The 25,127-nt window shown below is 44.8% G+C and overlaps 1 protein-coding gene and 1 pseudogene across 7 annotated transcripts; one reads left to right on the top strand and one right to left on the bottom strand.

Annotated features, from left to right (window-relative positions):
• Window positions 1–264: 264 nt before the first annotated feature.
• On the top strand, window positions 265–23,758 carry ZSCAN23 (zinc finger and SCAN domain containing 23). Of its 7 annotated transcripts, XM_027602200.2 has the most exons (8): window positions 265–367; window positions 3,432–3,593; window positions 6,425–6,904; window positions 7,143–7,290; window positions 7,630–8,255; window positions 16,521–17,111; window positions 17,214–17,469; window positions 22,804–23,758. In XM_027602200.2, exons 3-6 carry the CDS (start codon window positions 6,500–6,502, stop codon window positions 16,551–16,553), a joined length of 1,212 nt encoding a protein of 403 aa, XP_027458001.1. In that variant the 5' UTR covers window positions 265–367; window positions 3,432–3,593; window positions 6,425–6,499; the 3' UTR covers window positions 16,554–17,111; window positions 17,214–17,469; window positions 22,804–23,758. The 7 variants fall into 7 exon arrangements, 5 of the variants coding, with proteins under 5 accessions (XP_027458001.1, XP_027458003.1, XP_027458002.1 ...); XM_027602202.2 differs by lacking the exon at window positions 17,214–17,469 and having other exon boundaries at window positions 16,521–17,045; XM_027602201.2 differs by lacking the exon at window positions 17,214–17,469.
• On the bottom strand, window positions 18,546–19,910 carry LOC113926860 (annotated as a pseudogene).
• Window positions 23,759–25,127: the final 1,369 nt, after the last annotated feature.

Raw genomic sequence — 25,127 nt, 5'->3', positions numbered from 1 at the left:
AATGCGGAAGGAATGCACGTCAGTTTCCTCATTTGTTAAATGGGGATAATTGCAGCTAACTTACAGGGTTGCTATTTAGAATGAATGAGTTAATACGTGCAAAACTCTAAGTTGGCTGTTACTACAATCGCCCCCCGGGGCCGCCCAGCGCCTCACTCCACCTGGAGAGGAGACTCCGCGGGGCGATCACCGAGGCGTGAGCCCTCCGAGCTCGCTAGAAGGAACGCGGCCGGAAGCGTCGTCCCCGGGAGGCGGGCCGCATGACGCACTTCCGGCCTTTGTAGCCTGGCTCTCCTCGGGCCGCGGTTGGCGAGGACGCGGAGGTGGTGCCGTCTGGCCTGGTGGCCTCTCCTCCCGCGGATGCCCGGTGAGCTTTGGAGTCGGGCTCCGCCGAGGGCCTTCGAAGGGGCGGGTGTGAGCGCCGCGCCGCCGGACGAGTGTGGGAGGCGGGGCGGCGGCCCGGGCCCGCCCCCGCCCCGGGGTCTCCTCCCCGTCCGTCCACCGCCTGGCTGGGGGTCCGGGCGGCTCGGCGCTCACCCCGTCGGCCCCCGCGGGTATTTCCCCGCGTCCGGGGTCCCTGCTGGGGGCCGACTTTAAGCTATGAGCAGGGATCGTTTTACATTCCGCCGCAGCCTCTCGTAGTCCGGTGCACCGACGGCAGAGGCTCTTGTGTTGATTTTCCTTTTCTGTAGCGAATGTTTAAATATAGCAGTTGGTATGTTCCAGGCAGGCATTGTTGAAAGCACTTTACAAGTATTGAGGTAGTCACTTCTCATGACTCTGGGTGGTAGGCACTGCTCTTATGTAAGCTCCCCCATCGGCCCCCTTTTTTAACGTCGAGGAGGAAGATGAGGTCAAGTAACTTCCCCAGGGTCATGCAGCTGCTGTCGCCAGGGTGCACCTCCAGGCTGTCTGGCTCCAGAGTCTGTTTGCTCTGCTGACTCTGCATTAGCGTTACAGCCACCACCCAGGAGCTTACTTCTCTCACTTGAATCTGATCCTGCACCTCTTGGACCTCAGTAGTGCTGAGCTTCCAGTTAGGATTTAAGATTGGAGAAGAATAATCTGAAGACGAATACGTCTTTGAGAGTATGTCTGCAAACTTGACGAAACAGCTATTTTATTTGTGTTCACCTGTGTAGTGCACGTTTCCCCACCCACTTACCACGCTGTGCTTTGGGGAGCGGAAAACATGACCTTGGCCCCAAGGGTAGGTAGCTGCGATTGATTAAGCCTTAAATCAAAAACTGCACATTATTTCTTTAGAAGGTGGTTAATTTGCAAGGTTATTATGTGCCAGTCTTTGTGCAAAACCAGTTTATGTGCATTATCCTCATTTACTACCCTTGACAGCTTTACGGAATGGTTGTCCTCATTTTGTACATGAGATTGAGGGTCAGAAAAATCACTCAGGTAACTTGCCTAAGATCCCATTGTTGGTAAGTCAGGATTCACAACTAGATCTGCTACATCATACTACCTTCTACTTATTGTAGATAAATAAGAAAGATAAGAGGTGTGTTGTGTGTGTGTGTGCACTCAAAGATAGACAGAGAAAGTCTGAAAGGATCCATTCTAATCGTTGTGTCTACTTCTGATGAAGGAATTCTTTATTCTGTATGTTTTGGATTTTTTTTTTTTTTACCATGGGAAGTAACCGCAGGATAGATTGTGACTGAGGGTAAAAGGTGGGGCTCATGATCTAAGAGCTGGAAAGAGGAAGAGGGTGGATGGAATGGGTGAGGAAGACCTCAGAGGATGTGAGATTCAAGTCAAGGTGCAGAAATTGGGTAGGGTTTGGATAAATGCAGAAGGGAAGACCATGGGCATAGACCAGGGATGAGGAAAGCCTGATGAAAGAATAGTGAAAAGAAAAGCCTAAGTGGAGCTGGCAGTTTTTGCATGTGGAATAGAGGAAAACAAGAGCGGGGCCCCACAAGTGAGGCTAGAGATGTGACTAGTCTTGAGCCAGGCTTGGGAATGTGGGGATATGCATCCAGTAAGTAGTGGGGGCCTTAAATGGTGACATCGGAGGGGAGAGCGTGGGGATACGTTACGATAAAGACACATTTGTATTGCTGCTGCTTGGTCTTCAGCTACATGCCTGTCCTTGGTAAAGAGCATTTCGCCCTGAGAGTCATCGTAGATTTGGGAGTATTGAGCCTGCCGGGGCTCTAGGAGAGACCAGCTTTAAAATGCAGATGTGTTTTTTTTAAGTGTGAGAGATTATTATGCTAATTATATACTGGCATGTACAGATGGTCCCCAACGATGAAGAATGATTTTTCAACTTAACGATGATGGGAAAGTGATTCGTGTTCAGTACTACGAATTTTGAGTTTTGATCTTTTCTCTAGAAAAAATTATGAGAAACAACTGATATATACATACAACCATTCTGTTTCTCACTTTCAGTACAATATTCAATAAAGTACGTGAGATTTTCAACACTTAATTATGAAATAGGATGTGTGTTAGACGATTTTGCCCGACTAGACTCACATAAATGTTTTGAGCACATTTAAGGTAGATGAGGCTAAGCTATGATGTTTGGTAGATTAGGTGTATTTGGTACACTTTCAACGTGTGATATTTTCAACTTTTGATGGGTTCATGAGGACATAACCCCATTGTAAGTCGAGGAAGACCTGTACAATGGGATGGTGAACCTAAAAGAGATTAAAAACTGTTTGTGACCAGGAGGGCAGGATTGTAAAACAATTGGGAAGCCTTTTAGAGGCACTGGGTTGAAAGAGGAGCTACGATGTGCTGTGTGAGGCCGTGGGATTTTAGGCCACCCCACAGAAGCAAAATCAAGAGAGGAAAGCAAAAGGGAGCCTAGACTATACAGAGAATAGAGAGGCTTGATCATAGTGAAACTGAGTAAAGATTTGAAACACCATATAGCAGAACTGATTTTCTATGAGCAGAGCTCAAATCTTCAGCTGCATTTTCTGTGAATAGAAAATCTTTGACTTAAAACCAAAGTGGATGGGCAGCAAATAAGAAAAAGACATTTTTCAGGGCCTAGAAAGTTGACAGAGCAAGAGGGCAGAAGTAGGTGTTTAATCCTTTGAACGCATGCTCAGTTAATTGAGAGCACATATTCTTAATTGACCTATTTGATATTTGCACCCCAGAACTTCCACATCCTAGAACAAACTCTGCAGACCATGCTTTAAGCTCCCTCATTGCTCCCTAGATTATTAGATAGCTTCTCTCCCTGCTTCCACTTTTCCTAAAGTCTGTTGTCACAGCAGCCAGTTATACTTTTATAGTAAATGTAAGTAAAATTTGGTCACCCCTGTGCTGAAAACCTCTGATGGCTTTCCACGTGTCTTAGACCAGAGCAGAGTCCTTAAGGTGGCATCTCAGTCTGTTCCCAGCCTGCTTTTATCTCCCATGACCGTACCTTTTGTTTCTCTGTGTAGCCACGTCGGTGGTCCAGCTGGCCGTTCCTGGAAGAATCCAGGCATGCTTCTACCTCCAAGGACTCAAGCTTCCCTTTGCACGGAACAGTCCTTCTCCAGATAGTCACGGGACTGCTGCTCACGTCCCTCGGGTTTCTGCTCAGACTTTACCTTATCAGCAAGGTAAAGTTCCCTGACTCCTCCATACAGAGACCTTTCTTCCCCCGGCTCCCCATCTCCTTTACCCCTATCTTTCTCTAGAGCATTTATCACTGTTTGACATCTGCTTCATTACTGTCTGTGCCCATCGGCTCCTTCCTTCATCCTGTTCCCTTCCTGCCCACGTACAGGAGGGACAGTGGGGTGGTGGTTGAGACTGTGAATTCTCAAGTACATTTGCTGGGTTGGAAATTCAGCTTCACCACTAACTGCATGTGAGACCTTGGGCAAGCGACTCAAACTCTTTGGGTCTCGGTTTTCTCATCTGTCAATATGTGGATAATAATAAAACCTTACGGTTGTTTCAAGGAGTCAGGGAGTTAATATATGTAAAACATCTAGTACAATGCCTGGTACCTTAAAAGCAATATAAATGTCAGCTGTTACTATTATTGTGATTAGAGTGTAAATTCCATCAAAGTAGGGACTTTGTTTTGTTGGCCATTTCTAGTGCCTAGAACAATACCTGGAATATAATAGGCTCTGAATAAATATTTGCTAAATGAATGAGTGATGTGAGAAGTTTTAAAAGAAAAAGATAATGTGGAACTCAAAGTGATAGTGAGTCAGCACCAAGAAAAGTTGGGGGAAAAATAAGAGCTCAGGGATCCTGTCTTTGGAGGGAAAAACCCTCTTGACTCTTCCTGGGGTGGTGACTGTAGACGTCAATGAAGTCAGAAGTGTTAGAAGTTTGTGGAGGGGATTATGTTTGCAGATTACACAGAAGGATGCTTCCCCACCCCAGTGGTTTTTCCCTCCTTAATAAGTATAACTAATAGTGGCAATATGGATTTAACTTTTCTTATAGTGTGAGCTGTATTCAATAATAACTTAAATACACTGTCCTTAGTTTTTTGTGTTTTTTTTTTTTTTTTTTTTTTTTTTTTGCAATGTATGCCAATACCTAAGAATAGTGTTGGGTTATATTTACAGTGAATTGCAGTCAATTTACAGTGAATTATAACCATTTTACTTAAATTTGGAAACTTTTTAAAGCTCTAGGTCATGACTCATGTGGATCACGAAGTCTATGTGGTGGGCTATGACCAGGGTGTTTTGTTTTGGGGTTTAAAAAAAAACAAGATTTAAGAAATAGTAGTATGTGTCACATAATTCAGGATACATAGTGTTTTGTGAAATTATTATTTCATTTTCTTGTGTGCCTGTGTATCTCATGCACAAACATACATTCATGTGCACATGTATATGGGTGTTCTGGGTCTCAATATAAAATGTTTCTTTTTTTTTTTCATTATAAAATATTTCTTACTGAGGGTCCAGGTCAAAATCACTAGGCTACATAATATTCTTTCAGAAAATTGCTCTCATGGGGCACCTGGATGGCTCAATCAGTTAAGTTAAGTGTCTGCCTTCGGCTTAGGTCATGATCCTGGAGTCCTGGGGATTGAGTCCCGAGTCGGGCTTCTCCCTCTCCTTCTGTGTGCTCTCTCTCTCAAATAAATACGTAAGTAAGTAAGTAAATAAATAAATCTTACAAAGAAAACTGCTTTCATTAGTTACTATCCTGGTTAAGATTCTATTGTAAGCTTTAAGTGGTCAGAGACAGTTGTCTCTTTATGAGCATTAGTTTTATTTTACGCACAGTTGCCCACTCTCCATCCTCAAGGGGATTCAGACATAAACAATTTCCAAGAAATTAAAGGACAAGACACAGCTCAAAGTCTGCCTCTGTTTTAAAATACCAGAATCAATATTTCTTTCATTTTAACATCTCTGATTCAAGACCAGTTCAGTTGACTACTTTCTGATTCTTTTGCCATAGTGTTTTGATCACTAGGATTCATTTAATCTTTCAATAAAATTTATAAGGAAAATAACAATAGTGGTAATTTACAAGATTTGAGCATTTACCAAGCTCCCAGCCTCTTGTGCTCTTTATTCATGATCTTATTTTATCTTTATCTCTTACCTCCACCTAGAAACACTGCCTGCAGAGGCTGTGCCCGGAGGACCAGGTCTCTCCCACCCCAGCAGCCCTCTCTCCTCCACGCCTCACCTGGCTGGGGGGCTGGGCCTCTCTTCCCCAAGAGCACTTCCTCTGCTCCTCATTCTTTCCTATTATCTTCCTTCCTTTCTCTCCCTTCTCCATTTTGTTTCCCTTTTCTCCTCTTCTTAGCGTCCTCTGCAACCACTTGGCACCAAAATGCTGGTTTACCTCCATGCAAGTGAAAACTTACTCTGGGTCTCCTATCTTGCCATTCAAATGGAAACCCTATATGTTCCAGCTGATTTATTTGAGACAGTTCATTCAGGATGATCAAAATGGTCCCTTCCTTTGATAAAACTGTGTGTGTGTGTGTGTGTGTGTGTGTGTGTGTGTGTGTGAGAGACCCAGTGTGTGTGTGTGTGTGACCCAGTGTGTGTGTGTGTGTGTGTGTGTGACCCAGTGTGTGTGTGTGACCCAGTGTGTGTGTGTGTGTGTGTGTGTGTGTGTGTGTGTGTGTGTGTGTGTGTTGGGACCCAGTTGGGGGAGGAAAGGTATTCTGTTTCTGTTTGCCTTCCAGTATCACCTGATTTGCTAGTCCTTGGGTGTTGAGTTTGATGAGTTCTTTATAGATTTTGGATACTAGCCCTTTATGTGATACGTCATTTGCAAATATCTTCTCCCATTCTGTCGGTAACATAATGAAAAAAAATGCGTAGTCCTTACCATTACTCGTGCATTCAGTGTTCTTCACTAGACAGTGACTGCTTTTGTTACAGATACTCCCCGTGCCTGCCAGCAGAAAAGATTTTCAACATTTTAATATTTTTTCTCTGCAATTATTTTTTAGATTTTGGGATTTCTAGAAGAAAAGACCAAAGAGGAATCATTGAGAATAGACTCTTTCTGAAGCGTTAAGCCTAAGATGGCCACAGCCTTGGCCCTTCAGACTTCAGAGATGCAGGAAGGACTTCTGGCAGTAAAGGTAGAAGAGGAGGGGGGTTATGCCTCTGGGCAGGAATCTGGCCTGTTGAGAGAGAACCCTCATACCAGAGAGCTCTTTCGTAGACGCTTCCGGCAGTTCTGCTACCAGGAGACTCCTGGGCCCCGCGAGGCGCTGAGCCGGCTCCGGGAGCTCTGCCGTCAGTGGCTGCGGCCCGAGACGCACAGCAAGGAGCAGATCGTGGAGCTGCTGGTGCTGGAGCAGTTCCTGACCATCCTGCCCGAGGAGCTGCAGGCCTGGGTGCGGGAGCAGCACCCGGAGAGCGGGGAGCAGGCGGTGACTGCCTTGGAGGACCTGGAGAGCGAGCTGGACGAGCCGAGAGAGCAGGTGGGAGAGGGGAGGACAGAGGTTCGCACCTGCAGGAGCAAGGGTGGGGTTTCAGCGCAAGACGAAGAGGAGAAGGCTTTCTTTGTGCCTCACGAGGCCTGCTGTGGGCCCTCCATCTCTCTGCCTCTTTCTTGTTGCTGGTTTCTTGGTTCTTCTTTTCCTACACGGTGGACCTGGGAAGGCCCCCTTACAAGGTGTCTCTGATGTTTGATTCCTTACTGTCCTTAATTTCCACCAGGTCCCAACCTACGCTTGTGAACAGGGAGAGTTTGCGAAGGAGGAGGCAACTCGGGAAGCAGCCCAGGAGCTGTCAGGTGGCCGGCTCCAGCCCTTGGAAGAGCTGCATCCAGACAGTTCGCGAGAGCTGTGCCCGGTTCAGGAGATCGGTGAGGATCAGAATTTCCTCAGGAGGCCTCCCTCACTCCCCGAGTGTCCATCAGTTCAGCACGTGTGTTCAGTGTCTGCTGTGCACCAGGCGGTGTGCTTGGTCCTGGGGAGACCGTGACAAGCAAGGTGGACGTGCTCCCTGCCCTCAGAAGGTCTGTGGTCTGGCGGAAGAGGCAGACGGCACACGGGCAGTACAGTTCAGCCTGTCTTCTTCCTGAGGGCAAAGTGAACGTAAACAGAAACCGTGCTTATTCGTCCCCTGCCACTCTCTCTCCCGGCTGGTGTTTCCCTTTTTCCTTTGGAAACCTAACATTCACATGATCCACTTATTATTTCAGGTGATGAGGCTGGGACTTGGAATGTGGAGTTAGCCCCAAAGAGGGAGCTTTCTAAAGAAATGAGATCTCTTGTGGAAGTACCTCAAAAACTGAATGGTGGTACTGCTCGGATGCCTGAATGTGCAGACACCTGTGACCACGAGGGCAGATTGGAGAGGCAGCGGGCGGGCTCTTCTGTGGAGAGACCGTACATCTGTGGTGAATGTGGGAAGAGCTTCACCCAGAATTCCATCCTTATCGAGCACCAGCGAACCCACACAGGGGAGAAGCCCTACGAGTGCGATGAGTGTGGGCGGGCCTTCGGCCAGCGGTCAGGCCTGTTCCAGCACCAGAGGCTCCACACTGGGGAGAAGCGCTACCAGTGCGGCGTCTGCGGCAAGGCCTTCAGTCAGAACGCTGGGCTCTTCCATCACCTCAGGATCCACACGGGGGAGAAGCCCTTCCAGTGCGGCCAGTGCAGTAAGAGCTTTAGTCGACGTTCTGTCCTCATGAAGCATCAGAGAATTCACACCGGGGAGAGGCCTTACAAATGTGAGGGATGCGGCAAGAACTTCATCTACCACTGCAACCTCATCCAGCACCGGAAGGTCCACGCCGTGCTGGGCCCGGCCGGCCCCTTGGAGCAGGTAGGGCAGCCTTTCCTGGCGTCCGACCGCTAGCGCGGTCGCAGGGTGGGTTCTTCCTTTGTCCCTGAAGTAAGCAATGGTAAAAAACAGTTTAATCCTCTTGAGGAAGCTCCAGGTAGAGCCAGCGAAATTGTCCATGTTTTTTGTCCTGAGAGAAGCATTATATCTTAAGTACGTCTGTCGAGTTCTCTGGGGTCAACAACATCCGCGCTTTGCAGTACTGAGTCTTGTTGTGTTGACTTCATCAACAGAGTCTCCAGTCTGACACACATCTGTGCAAGAAGTTTTCTAGGTGTACTTCAGGAAAACTTCTTAAAGTTTAAGAAACTTTTTAAAAAAGTTTTTAAATAAAATTATGTGCTGCCTGAACACAAAATTATGTTAACTAGTATTTAAAAATTAATTTAAAAATAATTGCAGTAAAACCTGTAAACGATTTGACTATTGTCTGTTTTCATAAGATATGAGAATTTCTTTTTGACCTACAACAGGGGGCAGATGAATCCTCCCTTAAATACACAAAAGGCTTTTCCCTGCAGGAGAACTCTGTAGAGTTCCAGTAAGTCAGTCTCCAGTTAGGATCCAAGAAATTGAAGCAGCCATGTGTTACTAGTACCTCAGTGGCTGGATGTAGCAGATACTGCTCAAGATTTTAAATGTGTGCAGATCAGGAAACTTAGCTAAAAATCTGATATCTCACTTCTGATCTTCGTTAGGAAAATACAGGCCTCTGCATTTTTCCTGTGACTTAAAAGCATTTTCAGTTTTTGCTTTCTTTAACTCTTAGTTATGGAAAATTTCAAACACATACAAAAGTAGAAAACTATGATCAGTCTTCCATGTTGATTGCTTTTTATAAGCTCCATGCTGCTCAGCATTACCTATTGATTACCACCAAGATTATGCATTAAAAAAAAACTTCTTTCCCTTAACAGTAATTGAGTGTTTATACTAAGCCCAGGACACAAAGAAATGGAAAATCTCTGGTGACGACAATCTGGATCCGAGTACCAAATACACAGCGGGTCACTTAACAATAATAGAAACACTGTAAGGGACCTTAGAGATCACTTCTCTGTCCCCTTACATGATTGATGCAGAAACGGAGGCTCTGGGAAGTAGCTGTAGGATTATACGAACAACTAGTTAATGGAGCTGGAGCTAGAATCCTGTCTTCTAACTCCTAGTGCTCTTTCTACTAAGCCACTGGAAGGATTTTATCTCCAAATAGAAATTACTAGCGTATTGAACTTAAAAGATTTAGAGGGCACTGAGGTTTTGCTTTTTAGCTCAACAAAGCCTCCCATCCATGTGTTTCAATAAATGCACAGCTCCTCTGTTCAATTTACAGTGGAGTTTCAGGAAAGACTTACCACTTACCCCTCATTTGGGGCACTTTATTTTATTTTTAAGTAATCTCTACACCCAGCGTGGGGCTCAAACTCACAACCCCAAGATCAAGAGCTGCATACTCCATCGACGGAGCCAGCCAGGCAACCCGATTATTTTTAACCTTTAAATTTTAATTTACTTAGAGGGACATTTCAAGAAAGATAACTCATTCTTCATCCAATTCAAGAATCAGAACAACATTAAAAAGGGAGCCTATCTTTTCCCTTATATGTGGCCATTTTTCTAGTATCTTATGTATCTTCAGTATTTCTTTATGTAAATACAAGAAAACGTGACTCTATATCACCTTATTTCCTCTTATTATACAGAAAGATGGCATACTGTTGGCACTTTTCTACACCTTGCTGTGTTCGTGAAACAGTGCAGTCCTTAGAGTAACAGAGCCTCCTCGTTCTGTTTACAAGTGGACAGTATTTCATTTGTTGGTGCCCCAGTTTTTAACACACTCCCATAGATGCACAGTCACTACTTTAAAAGGTCACAGACTGTTTCATTCTTCCCAAATGTGGTTCAAGCCAAACTCTGTTTAAAATAACAACTTCCACATGAGCTAGGAAACAGAGCTTGGGCCACTATAGTTGCACCTAATTCTTCTACAGAGAAATGCAGAAATGATGGGGGTGGTTTTCAGTCGCGTGTATTTGGCTCCATTATATATCCTTAGTCATAACATATCAAACCATTTCTCTTGCCATTTGTGGCTAATTATAGGTCTAATCAAAAATCTTAAATTTTCTCAAGAGTGTATTTTAGTGTGTCTTGAGGTTAAATTATTTCTAAAAGAAATACATATGGATTTTAAAGTGAGGAAAATATAGTAGACTTAAGTTTGAAGTAAAATCAACTTCTCTGGTAAATATATATTCCATATAATAATATAATACATATACTATTATAATCTGAGTTTGTAAGTATCTCAAATGCCTCTGCATATGCCGAAGCAGCATGTTTGGATAATTCTATTATATGAGCTCTTCAAAGATTTAAAATATGAACAGATCAGGATTTTAAAGGATGTATTTCTAATGGACTGTTTTTACACCTGCAGTTGAATATTGGATGTTTGGTTTGTTTTGTGCTTGTCGTTTTGTTTTGTTTTGTTCACAGCTTCTCAAAAATTCTAAATTTTCTTAACAACTGATGAAATACCAAGAAACAAAAGATGTTACATATGCTGTAGAGACATATACCACTTAGAATGCAGTGATGGTTAACATGATTAAATGACTTACAGTTCACCAAACTAACTACTTGTTCTCTGATACTAATTGTTCTGATTAGCTTATGCTAATTCTCTTATCTGGGATGCACATTTGTCATTAGTAGTACACTGATGTTGGCTGTATCCTGTGGGCAATGGCCTGTAAGGGCCTCATGCTGTATCTGTCTGTTGTTTCCCTTTTACATTCCTGCATTACCCCCACTTCTCTCTTTTCTGTTTCTACCCTGGCTGTTCTCATTCAACCCATGAAGTCTCTGGCATTGATCTCCTTTCAGGTGCTCCGTAAACCAGTAACCAGCCCTCCCTGTGCCTTTGAAAGTCCAATCTGAAAGAGTAGTCAGTTTTACAGCCCAGCAAGGTGTAAGAAATATTAATTCAAATCCAATTAAAATGCCTTATTGGTTCTTGAGGGATAGTCCAGCACCCCTCTGAGCACTGTTAGGAGATTGGACACCGTATGTTAAGAAATTGGCTGACAATTTGCAAATAACACCTGTCTGGAGCTGTAGATAAGAGCCCTGAAGACTCTCTTTCACTGTAATTTTTATTTGAAGTCAGGACTAAAGGAGAACCAAGTCTCTGTCCACATCTTGTATTTGGAAATGACTCCTATTTTCTATATGTGACAATACTTTTCCTTTAAAAAACATAATTTATAGTGGAAGATTGTTCTATATTTTTCCTATGTAAGACAAAAGTTATCTCTGAGGATATTTTAAAATAAAAGTATATCTAAAGTCCAGGCACCTGGGTGGCACAGTCGATTAAGCATCTGCCTTCAGCTCAGGTCATGATCCCAGGGTCCCAGGATCGAGCCCCATTTGGGCTCCTTGCTCAGCTTCCTGCTCTTCCTCTCCCTCGGCCCCTACCCCCACTCGTGCTTGCTCACTTTCTCAAAAAAAAAAATCTTTAAAAAAGTGTATCTAAAGTCAAAATTATAAAATATGAAGTACTTTCTCAGGAGCAATTTTGAAATATAAAATCTATACCAGTATACATATGTATAATTGGTTAAATGTTGAGTTAGAAGTTGAGAGAAAAGTAGATTATTTGTAGAAGGAGATGGACGATAGAGTAAAGTATTTTAGGCAGAGGGAACAGGGTGAGGAAGGCCCAACAAAGATATGCTCAAGAGCCCTGCGTTTTCCAGTTTGGCAGGTCATGGAGCTCTTACAAGAAAGCACAGGAGTGGGGGGCAGATTGAGAGGTCCTTGAACACTTTCCTGTGCGTTTGGTCTTTGTTTGGTAAGCATAATGGGATCATTGAAAGTATTTTGTTGTGGTATAGGGGCTTTTTAACACAGAATCAGAGAATGTTAGCTTTAGGAAGAAATTTTGAATTTACCCATTTCATACCTACATGAGAAAAGTGAAGCCCAAAGTCGTTAAGCACTTGTAGTGATCTATTTTTAATTGCATTCACATTTTTAAGAACAAAACTGTGAACAGAGATCATTGTGAATTATATGTAGTTTCACAGACACTTACACTTGGAGCCTGGGACACATTTTAGGCATCTCCAAGCAGCAACAGCAACAACAAAATAGGAGGGAAAGAGAAAAGGGAAGAACAAAATGTGAGAACATAAAAAGGACTCAGACAGGCAAAATTACACGTTAAAACTGGATTAGACCAACAAATGGTGACCAAAGAGAAGGAAAAATAAAAAGATGCAGAGACACTGTTACCAAGAAATGTGCTTTATCTGTATAACAGCTGTTACTAGAGCTCGCTCTGTCTCTCAGTGAGTCCACGTGTCTCAGGAGTGAAAACAGTCCCACTGCTCTTCACTCCTCGCCCATTTCAGTGCTTTACGTAAAAAGAAGGAGAAGAGCACAGTGTATAGAATCACTGATTTTTGTTTTCAGGCTCTGTGGAGCCACACCCAGTTTTCCACGTGAACGTGTCTGCTCTATGATGAAGCCACTATTTCTGAACATATACCTGTGTTAGAATCACCTGCGCTGTTTGAACGCCAGTTTCCTGGGCACTACCCCGGACTGGCTGAATGTTTCTGAGAGCAGGATCTGGGAGTCTGCATTTTAGCTAGCTTATCAGTGGTTCTCAGACATAAGGTAACTATATGTAAATTACTGCCCAATCTGGGACATTTGAGAATGAAAGGGATTGGTATTAACAATTACACTCAGACAAGAGGTAAGACAGGATGGGTGGTTTTCCCAGTTTGGACATTTCCAGCCGAGGAGATGGAAGATGAGATAGAATCAGAAAGAATACAATGTGCTCCTGAAAGCTAAGGCAGAACATCTATGAAGGGGGCTGTGGGAGATGGAGGTGTAGCCACCACCTCCTGGTTTGAAGTAGCTCCTGTTAACACATCCACTGGATTAGGTAAGAAGGGGTGGGTAAGCCTACAAAACCACATTCCCCTTAAGAGGATCCCCCGAAACAACAACAGTAAGAACACTGTTGGGACAGCCAGTGCCCGCATGTGAGCCTGTCGAGGTCGTGGTTTAGCAGGCAAGATGGGTCGGCTCCCGGAGGCGGAAGGAGCATCTCCGTGTATAGCATGAACTGGTGTAAGCGGTGGAGCAAAGCGTGGTCCCGGGCGTCAGGAGAGAACTCGCCGGAATCGGGCCGACGGTGAGCCCTCCTAAGCAGCTGGGATGGTCGGGGCCCAGACCCGTGTGCTCGGCCGTACCGCCGCAGCCGGCCCCGCCCCCGCGCCCGCAGCCCTGCGTCCCTCCGCCTTCTGCGGTCCGGCCCGGCGGGGATCTTTGGTTCCCTTGCTCCGAAGGACAGGGCTTGGGGCGGCGGAGGGCAAGCCCGCGGGCCGCTGTGCTCAGGGCGCTGCTCATTACTCTCCGCCCCTGCGGGCCCAGTGGACAGTGGGATCCGCACGAGGGGGCTCTGCAGGGACCGGAGAACGGAGGGCATCGCAGCGTTGCGTGAGAGCGGACAGGTGTCCTCGGGGGCTGGAGAGCTGGGGGCCCCGGCGGAGCGGGGCCCCGCCCGGCGGACCGCCCGCCTGAGGCATTCACGGGCCGCGGGGCTCGCGAGGGTCGGCGGGAGGTGGGAGCCGAGCCACCACCGAGACGACGGGGCCTCTAGGCTTCCTAGAGAGGCGGCGAGGAGGCGCGCCCGGGCGTCGTGACGTACTTCCGGGCTGCCGTCGCGGGGTTGGACGGGAGCCTGGCGCCCGCTCCGCGGGCAGCTCCGGCGCTGGGCTCGGCTGTTCTCCCTGCGTGGGTCCCCGGGCTGCGGGCGGCCCCGTGTCGGCGCTCGCGGGGGTTAGCGGACGCGGGGTAGCCGCGGGGAGGCCCGCCGTCTGGACGCGGCCTTCTGTCCCCTGCGCGGGTCTCCTAGGGTAACGGCCACGGCCTGGCCCCTAAAATAGGGTCACGTGCCGCGCACAGACTGTCGCGGAACAGGGGGAAGTACCGCGTGAGTTCAGTGGCGAGGACGAGAGTTGGCGCGTCCGTCAAGTACACGCAGACCGGTGCACGGATGTGCGGGCCCTAGGGCTCAGACCGGGGGTAGCCCGCTCGAGGCGGCGCTCTTCGCCTTACCGTGCGGTGAGGAGACGCGTAACTTGCGGTCCAGCGGCAGCCCCTGCACGGGGCAGCCTTCACGTCCGAGGGCCCTCGGAGGTGGGGGTGGCGAGCTGGGGTCACGTCCCTGCGGAGGCGGTAGGAGACGGCACGAGCGGGGAGCCCACGGCGTGCGGCAGCGCAGAACGCTGCGCCGGCGGGAACGTGGGTGTGCTGTCGCCGGGGCCAGAGGAAGAGCGCCAATGACTGCAACGTTCCGGGAACTTAGACGTTAAAAGGCCGTGTGCTGCTCCGTTTTCAGTGTCAGCCCATAAAATGTCTGTATGCACACTGCCTTGCAGAGGGACCCGGCCAAGGGCTTCCGCTGTCCTGCTCGGCCGCCGCGGTAGCTGAGTTCAGCGACAAGCTAGCGCCCGGGGACCTGCGGCATCGCACCGTAGACGCGAAGGGCTCCTCTACAGAGAGGGCTACCTGTCTTTAAGCAGGGGAGTAGTGTAATCCTACTAGGCTTCTAGAAATATTCTAGGAGAAATGGTAAATGAATTGGAAGGGGGCAAGACTGGAAGCAAGAGAGAAGAGACGTGCGGTCGTCCTAGAAAGAACCAGTACTGTAAGTTGGTGAAAGTAAAGTGGTGGCTATGGAAGTGAAGAGATGTGGAATAGAATTATGTGGAAAAGGTGGATTTAACTAGACTTGAAGACCAAAGATTGAAAAGTGCGGAGCACACTGTGTAGCATATACTTAGTACTACAAGCTTTTTTTTTTTAGCATTTGGTTTTTATTTGACGGAGAGAGACAGCGAGAAAGGGAACACATGCAGGGGGAGCGGGAGAGGGAGAAGCAGGCTTCCCGCCGAGCAGGGAGCCTGATGCGGGGCTCGATCCCAGGACCCTGGGATCATGACCTGAGCCGGAGGCAGACGCCCAGCGACTGAGCCACCCAGGCACCCCAGTGCTACAAGCTTTTTAAAAAAAATACAGTCAGGGCTGGGCCCCTGGGTGGCCCAGTTGGTTGAGACTTTGAGGATCTGACTCTTGATCTTGGCTCAGGTCATAATCCCAGGGTCCTGGGATCGAGACCCGCATCAGGCTCCTCCTACACAGGGAAGCCTGCTTCTCCCTCTCCCACTCTCCCTGCTTGTGTTCCCTCTCTTGCTTTGTCTCTGTTAAATAAATAAATAAAATCTTAAAAAACAAACAAACAAACACCTGACCTAAGATCAAGAGTTGGATGCTTAACTGACTGAGCCACCCAGGTGCCCCACAAATGTGCTGTTTTAAAAGAAATGGGTTAAAAAAAAGAAATGGGTAATTCTGGAGGAGGCATTGATTATGAGAGGAAAATGAGTTACTTTTTGGTGGTGTTGAGATACACCATTGGGCTATAATGGTCTGGAGTTCCAAAGCAAGACTGGAGTAAGAGAATCAGATTTAGGAGTTCTTAGGTGACAACATTTCAGGTCTCATACTACTGAATAGACAAGGTTGCCCAGAATGAATGTGGAATGAGAAGAAGGCTGGGTCTCAGCTTAGGGTAACCAGACATTTCTTGGCAAGCTGAAGAAGAGCCATAAAGTAGACTTAAGAATGAGCTATTTGACAAGCCCTTATATAATACTGAGTGCCAGGCATTGGTCTAAGCACTTTACAGAAACCAACTCATGGAAAACAGCCAGAGGATTATAGTTCTTATAAGATTGGGAGTGGCTAGCAGTGTTAGGTGCTGCAGGGGCATCTGGTAAGCAAAGGACTGAAAAATACTCCCTGGGTTTGTGTACAAAGCAGGCCTTGGTTAATTGACTTGGGCCCCCTGACTCAAATGTGGGACACATTTGAGTGACACACACACTGTTCTTTTCTGAAACTAAAGATGCCTTTGAAAGTATCTAGCAGCTGATTTGTAAATATAACTGACTAAATCTGTGACATGCAATTTAAGCAGGCAAAGCTGTTTGCATTTTCTTCATTATCTGAATATTTCACATTATCTGAACATGTCACTGAAGTTTCTAGATCTAAAAGTCACTAGTATTGTTCTTTAATCCTAAAGTAACTGAATTGTCTTTAATTTTCTGACATTATTCTAATAACATTTTGTGCTTGTTTTATCTTTTACAGAGCATCTTTACCTTCAAATCATTGGCCAGATGACAGCGATTCACTCTGACTAAATATGTTCCTAGTTTGGAGTTGATCTAACAGTGATGTGTTATGTGTTATCATGAGCCTTAAGCTCCCCCTACTGTCGTAGTGAGCCAGTCTTCTGAGCTGTTTTGCCCAGGAATGGATTCAGTCCAGCCCTTTCGGGCTGCAGAACAGAAGGAATGTCAACTAGTTACAGAATCTAGCCTGCACAGAAATGGTGCTTCTGACAGGAGTCCTTCAGACAAAACTTAAGGCAGTTCTGCTGGGAGGATTCCCTTGGGCCTCAGAAGTCCAGCTCCGGGAGCTCCGCCGTCAGTGGCTGCGGCCCGAGATGCACAGCAAGGAGCAGATCGTGGAGCTGCTGGTGCCGGAGCAGTTCCTGACCATCCTGCCCGAGGAGCTGCAGGCCTGGGTGCGGGAGCAGCCCAGAGTATAGGGAGGACACGGTTCCTGGACTGGGAGGGCTTGTCGAGGAAGCTGGATAATCCCCAAGGACAGGTGAGATAAGGAAGAAATGATCTGTCATCAGAAGGCAGGTGTTGTCTCCAGAGAGCGATAAGAGAGGTGAGATCTCCTCCCACATGTAGTGAGGGAAATGGCCAAGATGCACTGGCAGAGTGCGTCCCCTCCCGATATTCTATGTGCTTTAATTCCCCGTCCTTGCAGGTCAAGGGAAAGTGCTTTCTGTCCAGCTTTTCTATGTTCCCCATTAATATTGGGATCGAAGCTCTAGAACTCTCCGCATATATCACCCTGGTCAAATTGATCCCATTGTCCCTGGATCCTAGTTCTACAGGGACAGGAAGGGCCCCAGGGGCAGAAGCTTTATATGGCAGCAGCAGAGGACTCACGGGGTCCAGCTCCGGCCAGAACGGGTTAGCTCAATGCTGAACCTTGGGAGCTGCCTCCATTCAGGAGAAAGGTGAGATCCCACCGGGGGAAAAGATAGGAAATGTCTTCTTGTGTTTTTCCAGATGAACCTCATCACTAAATTTTTTGCCTACCTTTCCCTTGATCTTTTGTTCCACCTTTAACCTGTTCCTCTAAGCACATCATTTTAACCTTGTGATTCTTCCTTCACTTCTTTGCACTAAAACTGTTGAAAATCCTTCTCCTATTGAATGGTTCAGTTTCTCTATTCTAACTCAATACTACCAACTTCCGTGACCCTGACTTCTTATCCCAGAGGCAGGAAAACATTCTTCTACATTGAAACCAATGGAAAATGATACAAAAGCCACGTGCAATAGAGAAAATTTTAAATGTGCGTTTAAAAAAAATTAGGAAACAAAATTTACAATTTTTATGTGCTTGTTGGAGAAGCACATGTATATGCCCAAATATAATCATACTGAACATATCAACTGCCACTACTCTTAAATTCCATATTATGTTCTGGACACATTTCCAAGAGTTACATGTAATGCATACATATAGCTGACGTAGGTTTCATTGTATGGGTATCAGATTATTTTTTTTTACCTTTATTCAGGTCTTTATTCAAAATCAGCTGTCCAAAATGATTCAACCTTTATGGAACAAACAAATTCAAGCTTATGCAGCAGGCTTCTTGTCTTCCTTGGTGGGTTTCTTTCCTACAGGCTTCTTCTCAGCTGCTGGTTTCTTGGTATCTGCAGCCTTTTTACCACCAAAGGTTTCTTCTGCTTCTGAACACCAGTAGCCTTCTTTCCTTTTTTCCATACCATGGGCTTCTTGCCTGGAACCACCTTCTCATCTGATTTGGCTTCTGAGGCTGCTGCCGCTTTATCCATCTGGAGCTTGTGATTCTTGGCCTGGTGAAGAATGGTGTTCTAGCACATGATCTTTGCATACAGGTTTAGCTTCAACGTGATTCTCAGGTTTTTCAGTGGATTCCAGACTTTAAGTTTCTCTCTCTTCCTTCCTTCCTTCCTTTTCTTTTCTTTTCTTTCTTTCAGATTTGTTTGAGAGAGAGAGGGAGAGTGGGGGTGGGGGGGTGGATGGGCAGAGGGAGAGAATCTTCAAGCTGACTCCCTGCCGAGTGCAGAGCCCAACACGGGGCTTCATCCCAGGACCCTGAGATCATGCCCTGAGCCCATATCAGGAGTCGGCTGCTTAACCGACTGAGCCACCCAGACGCCCCAGGCTTCAAGTTTCTTAAGAGACAAAACAGCCTCCTTGGTCTTCTTATAGCCTCAACTAACTTTATCTTCAACCAACAAAGGAAGTTCAGGAACTCCCGCAGTGCAAGGATCTGTAGACATGGCCAGCATTGGAAAGGCTCATGCAGCCAGGACAGAGCAGAGGGAATATCGCTTCTGTGTTGTTTTGGTTGGTACAAATGTGCAGTCCCCATGACACGTATTTGCAAAAGCACCCTGGCCACAACGGCAAGTCCCATCATCTTGTACTCTGGGAATTTGAGCCACGGCTCGGCCAGTACCCCAAGACTCAGCACTGGTTTGATGACCTGCTAATTCACTGACAGCATAGTCATCTGTTGTTTTTGCACAAGTTGGTGTGAACAGAGTTCACAGTATCAGGTCGAATGGGAGCCTTGAACACAATAAGCAAAGTCACATTTTTGCCAGATGACTCCCCCTTTTCACAGTACATGGATATCAGTGGACGAGCACACACCATGGGGGTGGAGAGGAGAGGGCCACGCTTCTCTCAACCTGGTGGCTCCTACAGAAAAAGCTCAAATTATCTTTTAACTAGGAGGGTTTGTAAGTTGCTTCTTTTTTCTTTTTTTTACATACTACCAACTAAAAGCCACAAACTCATCTTTTTTTACTTTTTATTCTGAAAAAGTACAAATCTATATAAAAGAATTGTGTAATGAATCTCCATGAACCTGCCACCCAGTTTCAACATTATCAAATCATGACTATGTTGTCTCATAACTCTTACTCATTTCCATGTTTTTTCCGTATAATTTTGAAGTATGTCTCAGATATAATCTTTCAAATGTAAATATTTCAATATGTAGCTCAAAAGATGAATTCTTAGAGGCATGACTAAAAGACAGGAATTTCTTTAATGTAACCATAATAGTATTATCACACCTAAAAAAATTGTACCAAATTTCCAGTTGTCTCAAAGATGTTATGAATTTTTAAATTTCTTGTGTTTTAGCTTGTTTGTTTGAATTGGGATCCCAAGAAAAAAACACATTTTGACCCATTGATATATCTCTTAAGTTTCTCCTAATATATAGACCCCTCTTCCTTTTTATCTCCCCACTTGCAGTTAACTAAAAACATCAGGTTAGGGGGCGCTTGGGTGGCTCAGATGGTTGAGCATCTGCCTTTGGCTCAGGTCGTGATCTCCAGGTCCTGGGATAGAGCCCTGTTGGGCTCCCAGCTTGGCGAGGAGCCTGCTTCTCCCTCTCCCTCTGCTGCTCCCCCTGTTTGTGCTCTGTCTCTCTCTCTCTCAAATGAATAAATTAAAAATCTTCAAAACAAAACAGGGGGGGCCTGATGGCTCAGTCGTTAAGCATCTGCCTTCAGCTCAGGTCATGATCCCGGGATCCTGGGATCAAGCCCCACATCGGGCTCCCTGCTCAGTGGGGAGCCTGCTTCTCCCTCTCCCTCTCCCCGTTTGTTGTGTTCTCTCTCTTGCTGTATCTCTCTCTGCCAAATAAATAAAATCTTAAAAAAAGACAAAACATCAGGTTGGGGACACCCAGCTGGCTCAGTCAGAGGAGTGTGCGACTCGATCTTAGGGTCATGAGTTCAAGCCACACCTTTTGGGTAGAGATTATTTATTTATTTATTTTTTTAAAGATTTTATTTATTTCAGAGAGAGAGAGAATGAGAGACAAAGAGCACGAGAGGGCAGAGGGTCAGAGGGAGAAGCAGACTCCCTGCCGAGCAGGGAGCCCGATGCGGGACTCGATCCCGGGACTCCAGGATCATGACCTGAGCCGAAGGCAGTCGCTCAACCAACTGAGCCACCCAGGCACCCTGGGTAGAGATTACTTTAAATAAATAATTTTAGAAAAAACTAAACACACCAGGCTATTTCTCAGATAGAGTCCCATAGTGAGGACTTTGCCATCTGCATCTAGTTCTGTAGTTTAATGTCTTCTGTTCTATCCATTTTCTATAAATTGCAGTAAACTGGGGGCTTGATCAAAACCAAGTTTAAGGTTTGGGAACAAGATAAGTTTAACTTGGCAAGGTGGTGTGTTCTATCAGGAGTTTACAACATCTGGTTGTCTCTTTCTTCGTGATGTTAGCAGCTCTTGATCCTCAGTACCTACGTACATGACTCCATTAGCGGTTCCAGAATGTTGGTATTCTTATTTTGTCGTTCCTCATTTAACAAAGCTAGAATATTTATATAAAGAGATACTTCCCCTGTCTTCCTACTTGGTTACCCAGTGGTTCTTATAGAAGAAGCAAGGTAATTGATTAACTCCCTCCCCACTACCTATTTTTTTTATTTTTTTAAAGATTTTATTTATTTGACAGAGCACACAAGTGGGGGTGGAGAGGCAGAGGGAAAGGGAAGAGCAGACTCCCCACTGACCAGAGAGCCCAATGTGGGACTCGATCCCAGAACCCTGGGATCATGACCTAAGCCGGAGGCAGAGGCTTAACTGACTGAGCCACCCAGGTTCCCTTCCCACTACCTGTTTTTAAAAATCAGTTTCAAAATGAATTCATTTTGCTGTCATTCTCTAAAACAGTGGCCAGTTGTTATTATTAATAATAGTATCATTTAGAACTTGTGGATTTAGGGACACCTGGGTGGCTCAGTTGGTTAAGCGTCTGCCTTCAGCTCAGGTCATGATCGCAGGGTCCTGGGATCGAGTCCCACATCGGGCTCCTTGCTGAGCAAGGAGCCTGTTTCTCCCTCTGCCTGCCTCTGTCTCTCTCTCGTTGATAAATAAATAAAAATCTAAAAAAAAAAAAAAAACTCGTGGATTTAAACATATTTTGTATTTTTCAATCCATTGTACTTAAGTATTGTTATTGAAGCTCATTTGTCTCATCTTTGGGCAGTAGGAGCCTGTTGAGTTTGACTCCTCTGTTTATGACACGAGTCTAGGCATTTTAATAGCTTTCTTGCTGTCTGGTATAACAAGAGGTACGGACTCATCTTCCGATTCCTTCCCACTCTTGGGATCAGTCATTTTTCCAAGGCCCCTTGATTCTGTTTAGTGGGAAACAGTATCTCAAGACCAAAAATAAGGTACTAGGAGTGTTCATGGCTTTATTGGACATTGTTCCTAGGCCTTGTCAGTGCTCAAAGCTAGGAAAAATTTAAGATAGACTATGTATTGTGAATTCATATTGATAGTTCCAATTCAAATTGAGTATTTCAGGGTCTTAATCTGTCTTTCATCTGTATCTCCTTTTGGAGAATTCTCAAAGACACCAGGAATAATAGAGTACCAAATACTCATTTGCTTTATCCCACAATATATACACAATAACCTCAATAAAAATATTAGCACTACCATCAACAAGTATGATTATTATAAACAGCTTCATGGTTGTGCCTGTGTTTTCCCATTCTTTTTGTTCTTAAGTTATAGATCTTTGGGTAATACAAAAAAATTACTGTTCTAAGGCCATTGGAAATAATTCCTCTTTTCTGTGCTTATGTCACCAACAGGTACACATTTAAATTCAGTTTGTTTCATTACTTGTTCAATGTTTAGGGACTGATTTTTTATTTTATTTTATATTAAAATGTTTATTTTTTAAAATTATATAAAGTATAAAATTTTACATATTAAATTTGTAAAATGTTTTCAAGGAAGTTCTCTTCCTGTTGCACCCTTCTGTTCCCTCTCTTCCCCATAGATAATCCTTTCTTGCTCTTCTGTGGTTTATTCTTTTATTGTGTTTATCACAGGCACATATATACATACATACACCTTGCTTTAAAAAATAACACAGTATAATTTAAGTCATAAACTGAATACACACCTGTGTTACATAAAACATTTTGTTTTCTTTCCTTTAGCATGTACTTTTTTTTTTTAAGATTTTATTTATTTATTTGAGAGAGAGCAAGATTGAGGGCGCACAAGCAGGGGGAGGGGCAGAGGGAGCGGCAGAAGCAGGCTCCCCGACAACATGGGGCTCGATCCCGGGACCCTGAGATCTTGGCCCGAGCTGAAGGCAGACGCTGAACCAATTGAGCCACCCAGGCGCCCCTAGCATGTACTTTTAATGAGTGCTTGTTCAATGAACAAGTAATTGAGTAAGGTGTGTGTGAGTAGGTGAATCATGCTGAAATGTTCAGTCTCCTCTTTCAGATGATTTGGTTGAAATGGAGAATGAGAAGATGCTTCCAAAGTAGAAGACATCTGAAGAAATAACATGCCAACAGGGACACATTGTCAGATTAGATGGAGGTGTTGCTCAGTGCTTTCGTTACATAAAAGTCCAGAAATACCAGGGAAGACTAGAAGGATATCCATGATGGCGTAAGTGTGATGAATGTGGAATGAGTTTCACTCAGAGCTCCATCCGAGCTACACACTGAGGAGAAACTCTATGAATGTGATGAGCGTGGAAGAGCTTTTAGTCCAGAGTGCAGGCTTCACTGAAGATAAGAGAGTTCACGCAATTTGACTCACAGATGTGGAGGATATGGGACAATATGCAAACTGGACTAGTTCATCACAGAGAAGCCATCTTGGAGAGAGACCCTGTAATAGAAGTGACAGGTAAAGCCTTGGAGAGTGGTCAGCTCTTAACCAGCACCAGAGACTTCACACCAGCGAGAAGTGTTACCATCCGAACAAGTGTGGAAGAGCTAATAGTCAGAACACAGAGCTTTTCCACTGTGTCAGAATCTGTGTTGGAGAAAAACTCTTAGTGTAATTGTAGTAAAAATTTTCCTGGACATTTTATTCCTTATTCAGTATCAGAAAAGTCACTCGAGAGAATGTGGGAAGTTGATAAATATGGATGGAAAGGCTGTGAACAGTAGCATCTAACACTAAAAACTTTTAAGTGTCCAGCATCTGAGACTGGCAAGGCAGAATCTCTTCATTCCAGACCTGTAGGTGGTCTTTGATGGGAACTGGCCCTTCAGAATGTCCCTCAAAACCTGGTCAGATTCAATAGAGCAAGCCAGTTACTTTTTCCTTAACAGCCTCATCAAACAAGCTACATTATTTTAGTGATTCAAAGGGCTGCCTATGGTCCACCACTTCAGATTTCCAGATGTTTTATTAGTTGTTCCTAAATACAGTTCTTACAAAAGCTTGGACTATTTAATTTTTTTTTTTAGTGAAAACTTAAGTTGTGTATAAAATACAAATAGCAATATTACTAGATGGTTAATGTATTTTAAAATGTTGCTGCAGTGATTTGTCAAGTCAAAAAAAACTTGTTCAGCATCTTTTTAGTGACAACATGGTGGATCCTTGGGCCTTCCGTTCCTATCTAAGTTATGATGTGTGACACATAGCCCCCAGCCAAGACCCCAAACGAGAAAGATGCATCTTTTTTTTTTTTTTAAATAGAGGTGTGTTAATTTGCATTAGGAAAACAAACAGATCCAAGTTAGTCTTCATGGGAGAATAAGCAAACTCAAATGCCCAGGGGACAGGCAGGTAATATAAATAAATAAAGCCATCCTAGAGTCAAAAACAAGTTAAAACTAAAACCATTATTTTATTTACATTGCATTAAGTTCAGGGAAATTGACAAGATTCTCTTTATTGATTTTGAGTTCTGCATGAGAAAGGTGATCAAGTTAATTGTTCATTGCAACCACCGTAAACATAATGATCTCTTCATACTTTTGAGTGTAGTACAGTTGACCCTTGAACAACATGGGGGTTGGGGCACTGACCCCCTTCACAGTAAAAAATCTGAGTATAACTTGACTTAACCACTGATAGCCTACTGTTGACCAGAGACTTACTGATAATATAAACAGTTGATTAACACATATTCTGTATGTTATATGCATCATATACCGTATATAAAGAACAAATTTTTTTATGATTTTTTTTTTAAGTAATCTCTACCCCCAATGTTGGGCTGGAACTCAACGACCCCAAGATCAAGAGTCACATGCTCCACTGAATGAGCCAGCCAGGGGCCCCAAGAAAATGTAAAGAAAATCATAAGAAAATACATTTACAGGGGGCCTCCGGGTGGCTCAGTCGGTTAAGCCTCAGACTCTTGATTTCAGCCCAGGTCATGATCTCAGGGTCATGGGATTGAGCCCTGGGAAGGGCCGCGCTCAGTGTGGAGTCTGCTTGTCCCTCTCCCTCTGCTCCTCCCCCACTTGCTTGCTCCCTCCCTCTCTCTCAAGGAAATAAAATCTTTAAAAAAAAAAAGGAAAATACATTTATGGTACTGTGTACTGTATGGGAAAAAGTCCAAGTATAAGTGACTTGCATAATTCAAGCCCTTTGTTGTTCAAGAAGCCAACGTATTCAGTAGTTCATCAGTTAAGATACAAATTGATTGTATAAAAAAAAAACAGCTGGTTGTGGACCTGGGGAACTCAGAAACATTAGGCAATTTAATATCCTCAGGAAATAGTCTGACCACGCTGTTATAATAACATATACTGGATGCATAAAAAGTTACCCAAAAACAATGCCTTAGAATAAAC

The sequence above is a fragment of the Zalophus californianus genome, chromosome 7, assembly GCF_009762305.2.
Source record: "Zalophus californianus isolate mZalCal1 chromosome 7, mZalCal1.pri.v2, whole genome shotgun sequence".
Classification (NCBI taxonomy): Eukaryota; Metazoa; Chordata; class Mammalia; order Carnivora; family Otariidae; genus Zalophus; species Zalophus californianus.
Note: the sequence above shows the minus strand (reverse complement) of the source record. Positions and strands in the feature narration are given on the sequence as shown.